Genomic DNA, 8370 nt, shown 5'->3' with positions numbered 1-8370 from the left:
AGGTGCTATGTAGCTGGACCAGTGTACTGTAAAAGGCAGCAGAACATGCACTTACCATGCATTTAGGGCTTGTGCTGTCTATTGGAATCATCAGTAGCTGTTGAAGGCCAGATCCCTTTCCCTAGTGCATCACTGGCTTTCCAGCCAAGGAGAGTAAGGTCTGTCTAAAAAATTACAGGAAATGAATGAAAAATAATTTGATCAGAGAACACAAGGAGAAAAACTGCATGTTGGCTTGGAGGACTCATAGTGTGGCTGATGCATGTGAGGATTAGCTTCACCTTTCACTTGCAGGCAGTTTGCAATGGTTGCTTTTCCTCTCGCTGCCTGCTTAGGTACAAACCCCTGTGCAGAAGACAACGGCGGCTGCAGCCACCTGTGCCTGTACCGACCCCAAGGCCTCCGCTGCGCCTGCCCCATCGGCCTGGAGCTCATCAGTGACATGAGGACCTGCATCGTGCCAGAAGCTTTCCTGCTCTTCTCCAGGAGAGCAGACATCAGGCGCATCTCCCTAGAAACCAACAATAACAATGTGGCTATTCCGCTCACCGGAGTCAAGGAGGCTTCTGCTCTGGATTTTGATGTGACAGACAATCGCATTTACTGGACTGACATTTCACTGAAGGTAGAGATTCAGTCCATGTTGGCTATTATACTCCTTGAGGTCTTTAAGAGTAGGTTGATTAATGGGATTTACAAAATTCAAGGGATATGTAAAAGAGTTTCGTTTTAAATTACATTTTCTGCAACTGACTTGAGACATGTGCCAACAATAACTTATGTACTTTTGCAGTTGGAGAATCATAGTAGTTAAAAACACAAAGTTTAAATGAGTCTGCAAGAGGTGACTAGGCTGAACTCCCTAAGCATGATATTCTTTTGAGCTGAGGAAGTGATACACATGAATACTGATCTGTAAACTGTCCTGCTGTCACAAACTGGCATAATTAGCAGGTTGTGTTCAAACTAGGAAGTAAACCAAAATCAGGGATTTGTTAACTTCTGATTCGTTGTGAGTATGAGGAGTGTGTGCAGATAGAAATATTGAGGACATGGAAAGGTAGCCCATGTTTGCCAGAAGAATTCTGTACTATTCTAACATTTTCAGGCTTATCAGGGAATGCCTAAACTCTAATATATTATTAAAATGGAATTCTGGCTGTATCTGCTATCACAGATAGCAGGCTGATCCTGAGGGCAGAGTTTAAAAAAGTCTTTTGAATAAAAGTCCAGGAAGAGATTGTGTTTAGTGAAATTAAATTTAGCCATCAGTATTGAAGCTACTGAGCTCATCAGTCGTTTGGTTGTTTTCTTCTATTTGCTGTTCTGTCCCACACTTTTTTTTCATTTAGCTGCTTTAAATAGTGTTCCGTGCTATAACATTGATGCTTTTGTATAGTCCTGGGAGAGCCAAAATATTTCCCCCTCAAAGTTGGCACTGAGTTATTAAGGTCACTTTGTCATGTAGATGCTTAATTCAACCAGACTAGTTATCCCATTTATTTCCCCAGTGAAATGCTATTGTAATTGACACAGAATACATTCACAGAGAGCAGTAAATCATTACTTCTGAATAGCAGCATTGTTTGCTTTGCAAATAAGTAGCATATTGTAAGATCCTCTTTCCTATGAGATGTCTAAAATCTGAAAGTGTTTAAAATGCAACAAAGAAAACAAGCAGCCCAGTGACAGACTGGTAAGTTCTCTAATTTGCCTGTGTATCTTTACATCCCTGCAGACCATCAGCAGAGCGTTCATGAATGGCAGCGCGCTGGAACACGTGGTGGAGTTTGGCCTGGATTATCCCGAGGGCATGGCCGTGGACTGGCTGGGGAAGAACTTGTACTGGGCTGACACTGGCACCAACAGGATCGAGGTGTCCAAGCTGGACGGGCAGCACCGCCAGGTGCTCGTCTGGAAGGATCTCGACAGTCCCCGGGCACTGGCACTCGACCCTGCCGAGGGGTAACTCGCTGATTTAATTCTGTGTTTATGAACAGAGAAAAACAACATTGTCATGCTTCCTCTAGGGCATGGTAGCTAAGTGCTGCCTGTAAACCCTGAGAGAACTGAGCCGGGGAATACAACCTGGTAATTTAGAGAAATACACTCTTAATGTCCTGAATAATCATTAAAAATACTAAAAAAAAAAAAAAAATCAGAGCAGCTCATTAGAAAGGGATTTATATTTAGTTTTTTAATTAACCACAGAATCAAAGTAGTTTTAGGTTTATGGAATTCATTAATCAGAAAAGGACTATAACATTGAAAGGAATATATTTATTGTTTTAGAAATTTGGATTCTTTTTATCACAAGTTAGGGTCCAATGAAGGTATTAAATTATTTAATTTGAGGGTGGGAGAGCAAGGTTTATAGTCTGAGCATAAGGAAGGTATTTATTTCTTCAGATAAGGAAACTTTTTAGTCTGTACAGACAAAGGAAGACAGACAGAGAAGGAACAGAAACAATTATATTCACCTATGCCCCAAATGAAAGATTTTTTGAGAAGAAACTTCTCAGTTGGACTGAAGTGTGATAGCAAAAGTAGGGCAATAAACAGGGAGAGGGAGGAAGGAATGGGGCAAGCCAAGCTAACTGTTCATCTTCTGAAATAGCTCTTCTACCCTGAAACACTCTCTCGACAATAACTAATTACTGCAAAACCTCTTTGAGGTTATACCAATATTGCATTATTTTTCAAATGAAGGAACTTCATTTACAAGGGTTATGACATTATCATAGTTCCCAGTCACACTGTGAGAGCTACAGCAATGCAGAGAACTTGAAACGCATTCTTTCTGCTTTATTTCAACAAGGTGGTGGCAATGGTCACCTCCAGTGGGATCCTAGACTGGATTCAACTCTGATGTGCCAGGGGTTGCCTGGATGAGAATTCAACATCAGATTCTTAGATCCAGTTACTCATTTGTAACAAAAGACTGCTATGGATGATTCTGGTTTTACACTGGAAGTAGGTTTTTCCCAAGGATTATCATCATTCAGAGCTTTGTGTCTTCACTACAGATAAGAAAAAAAATTACTTGGGTCAGAATGCTCCTTTTTCCTTACAGCAATAGTCCAGCTGTATAGTTATATATGTATATATACTTATATAAATATACATACAGTATAGTTGTACTTTAAATGGAAGTTTTCAAGGCATTGCTGCCACGGGGGCAATTCTAACACTTGGCTCCGTGCTGTGTCCAACTTGCAAAATTTATACACAAAGTACCTGCAAAATTTTTAAGAAAAATTTGCATGTATTCCTGGTGTCTAGTGAATTTCTCCCCGTTGATCATCAGTTTCTGAAGCACCCTTTCCTATTGTGCAGTTGGTTGGAACTGAAAGACTTCACAGGGGTTTGTTACTAGAGTTATTAAAACCCAAAGGCATAAATATTGGATAGCTGCCTCTCACTTTTATTTTGAAATGGTATCACCTTCATATTTTGGAAGAAGTGACTAACTAACCATCAAATATATAATATACAAATATACATCCTACTCTACTGTGCAGTGCCTAAAGAAAATGTAAACATGTGCAAGTCTGTCCTTCTTCCAAATGAGGCATAAGCTGGCATGTGAGTATGTAATGTATTTTTGCTCCAGTGGAAATGCCATACAGATTTGTGTGTCTTGGCTGAGATGTAAGACACTTGTGTACGTGGCTGGTTGACTTAGTTGTGTGGGCATGAGTAGTGGCACCTTTTAACAAAAGTACCCTGCAGATCTACCTTTTTGTGTTCCTTCATTTGAGAGTCAACTGACTAGAAACAGAAGATAAATGTTCTGGAAAAGCACCCTGCTAAATAACCAGGTATAAATGAAGGTGCCTGACTGCCAGGCTCTGTCTCTTAAATGACATGCATGGATTAGATACTAGCAAAATACTGTCACACAGAACTTGCTGATGAAAATCCAGGTCCAAGTGGGAAAAAATAATGTTGGAAGCATTTTGAGGAAACTTGACTACACTTTGGAAAAAAAACCAACCTAATTTAGCACAATGCTTGAATTTACAGCTCTTCTTTTTCTCTTATGCTTTCTAAGGATTTTTGTTTTGGTTTTCCTCTTGAATTCTCTTGGATTGAATGCAGTTATTTTTCTTTCTTCTGTTCCAATCAGGTTCATGTACTGGACTGAGTGGGGTGGCAAGCCCAAGATTGACAGGGCTGCTATGGATGGCAGTGAGAGGACCACGCTGGTCCCAAACGTGGGGCGCGCCAACGGCCTGACCATCGACTACGCCAAGAGGCGCCTGTACTGGACCGACCTGGACACCAACCTGATCGAGTCCTCCAACATGTTAGGTGAGCCTCAGAGCCCCTGACAGCATCCTCAGGGCAATGCTGCTTTTTGCAGCTCCCTCGTGGCAAATCGTGGCTTAAATAATGCAAAGATACACATCATAAGACAAAAAATAAAATTTCCCGACCTCGCACGCCTTTAATGTTAGCTTCTATAATTTATGTTCATGTGACACTGTGGTTAGCAAGGCTCGATTTTCTTGTGATTGGGTTGCTCAGAAAGTTAAAATTACACAAGGTATACATATTTCCAGTTATATGTTGGACAAAGATATCATCTTGCAGTGTTTTGGAGGGTCTTGTTTTGCTACTCTCAAGAGCACTAGAAAATACATAACAAAGGTAGAAAGAATGTCATCAAGAAGATAACATCTTTTTCAACATGAAATTTAATAGAATTTGGTTTTATATCTTTCTTAGTATCCTCAGGCATTTTCTCCTCCTGTATTCTGCATGTTAAGGACCTTTTCCTGGCTAGTGCTTATCAGCAGGAGAGTTCTCTTGTGCTGGGGTCTGTGATGATTTTATAAACTGGTAATTGCAGCTAAATGGAGGTGGAATATTTTGTTCTTTCACTGTTCCAGAGTACAGGGTGGAGGACCTAGGCCCTCTCAGATTTGCACAGTACCTTGTTTTAACTTCTCACCACCCACAGGAGTGAACTGCCTTGTTGTATACTAAATTATTCAGATTAGTATTAACACTAGCCAATATTTAAACATTATTAATTAGCCACTATTTGATGGTAAAGGAGTTAGTCTGCTTTAAACAGTATGCTTGCAGTAGTGCAACAAAGCTAGAAAGAGATCAAAACAGCAAAATGCAATATGGGAATTATGTCTGATAGAAAAGCTTTTCTTCAGCTTCTCATATATTTTGGTGTTCTGTGGAGGCCTGCTCCATGATTCCCTCTGAAATGTGGGACTGGAAACAGCATTAGAGCTTCTTTTTCAGTGTCAGGATCCTGCATTAGATTGAGAGGCATCCTGTCAGTTTGGGAAGGAGGGTGTTACCATTATATTTTTTGAAAAATCCCATTGCCCAGGATTCTTCTGCTGGGAAGCTGAGAAGCCTCGGTGAAAAAAAGAAAACAATAATTATCTGATTTGCTTCTCCTGTGTTTTGCTGCTTTGGAATGTGGTTGGAGATTGTTTATCCAACATGTGAATTGTGTTTGACTTAATGACCAATCACAGTCCAGCTGTGTTGGGACTCTGGAAGGAGTCACGAGTTTTTCATTATTATCTTGTTAAGCCTTCTGTCTGTATCCTTTCTCTATTCTTTAGTATAGTATAGGAGGATAGGATAGGATAGGATAGGATATCCTTCTAAAAACATAGTCAAATTCATTCCTTCCTGCCACGGGAAACCCCAAAAAATACCACAGGAGGGAAAGAACAGAATGTTTCTGAGAACCCTGATAATTTTCGGAATTGAAATTTTTTCTTAGTAAACCACATTTTTTCTGTGAATGGCAAGCAGGATTAGCACATTTCTGTGATAGGCTCTGAGATTCCCTTTGACTATTGTACGTTACTTTGTAATTTACTCTTGTAATGATGAAATAATAACTTTATTGCATATTCTGGATAGGGCACATGTTCAACAGTACACTGCTTGTGCCCATGTAACTCCACTTTTCTCTCCCTTCTTTTTGGACACAGGCCTGGACCGTGAGATCATAGCTGATGATTTGCCTCACCCCTTTGGCCTGACCCAGTACCAGGATTACATTTACTGGACAGACTGGAGCCGGCGCAGCATCGAGCGGGCCAACAAGACCAGCGGGCAGAACCGAACCATCATCCAGGGCCACCTGGATTACGTGATGGACATCCTGGTGTTCCACTCCTCCCGGCAGGCGGGCTGGAACGAGTGTGCCTCCAGCAACGGCCACTGCTCCCACCTGTGCCTGGCTGTCCCCGTGGGAGGCTTTGTCTGTGGCTGCCCAGCTCACTATTCCTTGAACTCTGACAACAGGACCTGCAGTGGTAAGCCATAGGGTTCTCTAGCTGCTCAGAGTGACCCCAAGATAGGTTAGAAAGTCTCTTTTCCCAGCCCAGTGATCAAAGAAGGAATCAGAACTCTTCATTTCTCTGTCTCAAGGTCGTTTATTGTTTCTTATCTATAAAATTCTTTCTCCTGTCCTGCCAAGGTCCACTCATCAAGACAGTCAGAGCTGCTCTGCCTGCCCCCTGAACCCCCATTTTAAAAACTTCAAAGATCTATTTTTCACCCCGTGATAAATTCACTATCATTCTACTTAAACTTTCGTGGTTTGTTATTCTTCATATACGGCTGGTAATTGTTTTTTCCAAGGGCTAAATAAAGGCACAGGGGTCTTGGGCTCTGTGCCAAGGTCTCTGAGCCCCCTGGGCAGGGGCTCGAGTCCTCCAGGGCAGCCAGAAGAATTTCCTGGGTTCTGACAGTAAGCCATAGGGAATGAACAGGAAATGCAGGAGCACATGTGTTTAGTGACCCGTGCCAGCATTGTACTGGGAGGAGAGTTTTACAGTTTTCCAGTAGTAACATCTTACTGAGTTTTAAGACAACATAGGATGTTGAAAGAAAAAAAAAGAAAAAAAAAAGAAAATAATCTTGCAACATGCCAATATCTTAATTAAATAAGAAGAATGGCTGTTAGTGAACTTTTCCAGTGGCTTGGCTACATCTGTGTAAACACGAAAGCTAAAAATGTTTTGGTTCTGTGTCTCTGTCAGACCCTCTTCAAGTGCTTGCTTGCTTGTTTATTTATCTGCTTATGTATTCCTAGTCTTGCCTGGCATAAAGGATATGTGATACTTTAGTCTGGATTCTAGACTTTGTGTGGCTTTTCTGGGGTCAGGATTTCATTCTGCAGTAGCTGTGTTTGCTGGCTGATGAGATGCTGAGGTGGGCCGCTCTCAGACCTCTACAAATGCTTTTCCTCAGTGAGGATGGGTTGGGCTTCATGGCTTCCCCAGCAGTCTGGTTCCTGATCTCAGTGCAGCCAAGCCCCATTTTTCTTTATTGTTGTGCAGAATACAAACCACAAGGCCCCTCAGGCTGTGTGTAATTAGTTTCTAACCAAATAATTTATCCATCTCTCAATAACTGGCTGCAGTGAAGCTCTCATAATTTTGGCAGCAGCTCTGGATGGCTGATTTCCACTGGTCATTCACATTAGTCAGTGGGTGAAGAGATTCCTGGTACAGAGAGACAGATTGTATCTCATCCACATTATGCATGAGTAGAGACATCCAACTGTTGTCTTAAAGCCAAAAGCTGGGCAGATTGTTGCACAAATGCCACCTCATGGCATTTTTTGAAAACCATGCTTTTCAAAAAACTGTGCTTTTATACTCCCCATGTGTTCTGCACTTCTCCTCTCCTTTTTTTATTAAAATGGCCCCTTGCATGATAGCTGGATTCTTGCACCCTGTTACTTTTACGTGTTTGTGCAAGTTAGAGGCACAGCTGGCATCTCTCTGATAGGGACTGTGATCTTCTAGGAGGAGGAATTTGACTTTCAGTGCAGAAAAGGTAGCAGAATAATCAAAGGTCATGTTTTTCTTGTGAAAATGCTCCTGAAAAATGAGCAAGGAGCAAAATACAGGAAATACATTGTGAGCAAATAGAACCATTTCCCCATGGTACAGTTCAGGGCTCTTTGTGTGGTATTCGGAGTTTTCCTCTGCTATATTCAAACCTGGGAAATTTCCAGCTTCTCATTTGTAGCTAACTGGAGATTTAGGCCTCTCTGTGTATAATTTAATTCCTTTTTTTTGGACACTGTAATTGGAGCATGAATTGTTTTAACTTTCTTTTGCCTGTATTACTTGCTTATGTACTTCCTGAACATTATTAGTCCAGGCCCTGTCTAGAGGTCCTCCCTTCCAGAATCCCCTGCTCATGCATGCATAGTTCTTTTAATTATACTCTGGTGAGATCTCTTCAGACCCTACCACGTGTCATGAAGTTGGAAGGCAGGGTTACACAGGAGACATACTCAATGCACTCCATTTGCCTGCTGCCAAAAGTACAGTTAAAATATGTGACTGTTGGGAGGGAGAATGATGA

General features: G+C 41.5%; 1 protein-coding gene across 1 annotated transcript in view; it reads left to right on the top strand.

The window, feature by feature from the left end:
* Positions 1-8370, top strand: part of LRP6 (LDL receptor related protein 6) — a 99450-nt gene that overhangs the window by 69734 nt on the left and 21346 nt on the right. The window contains exons 8-11 of the mRNA XM_031057013.1: positions 336-625; positions 1739-1965; positions 4130-4314; positions 5976-6302. Coding sequence (XP_030912873.1) covers positions 336-625; positions 1739-1965; positions 4130-4314; positions 5976-6302 — 1029 coding nt within the window. The remainder of the gene's footprint in view (positions 1-335; positions 626-1738; positions 1966-4129; positions 4315-5975; positions 6303-8370) is intronic.

Source organism: Geospiza fortis, unplaced genomic scaffold, assembly GCF_000277835.1.
Source record: "Geospiza fortis unplaced genomic scaffold, GeoFor_1.0 scaffold10, whole genome shotgun sequence".
Lineage (NCBI taxonomy): Eukaryota > Metazoa > Chordata > Aves > Passeriformes > Thraupidae > Geospiza > Geospiza fortis.
Note: the sequence above shows the minus strand (reverse complement) of the source record. Positions and strands in the feature narration are given on the sequence as shown.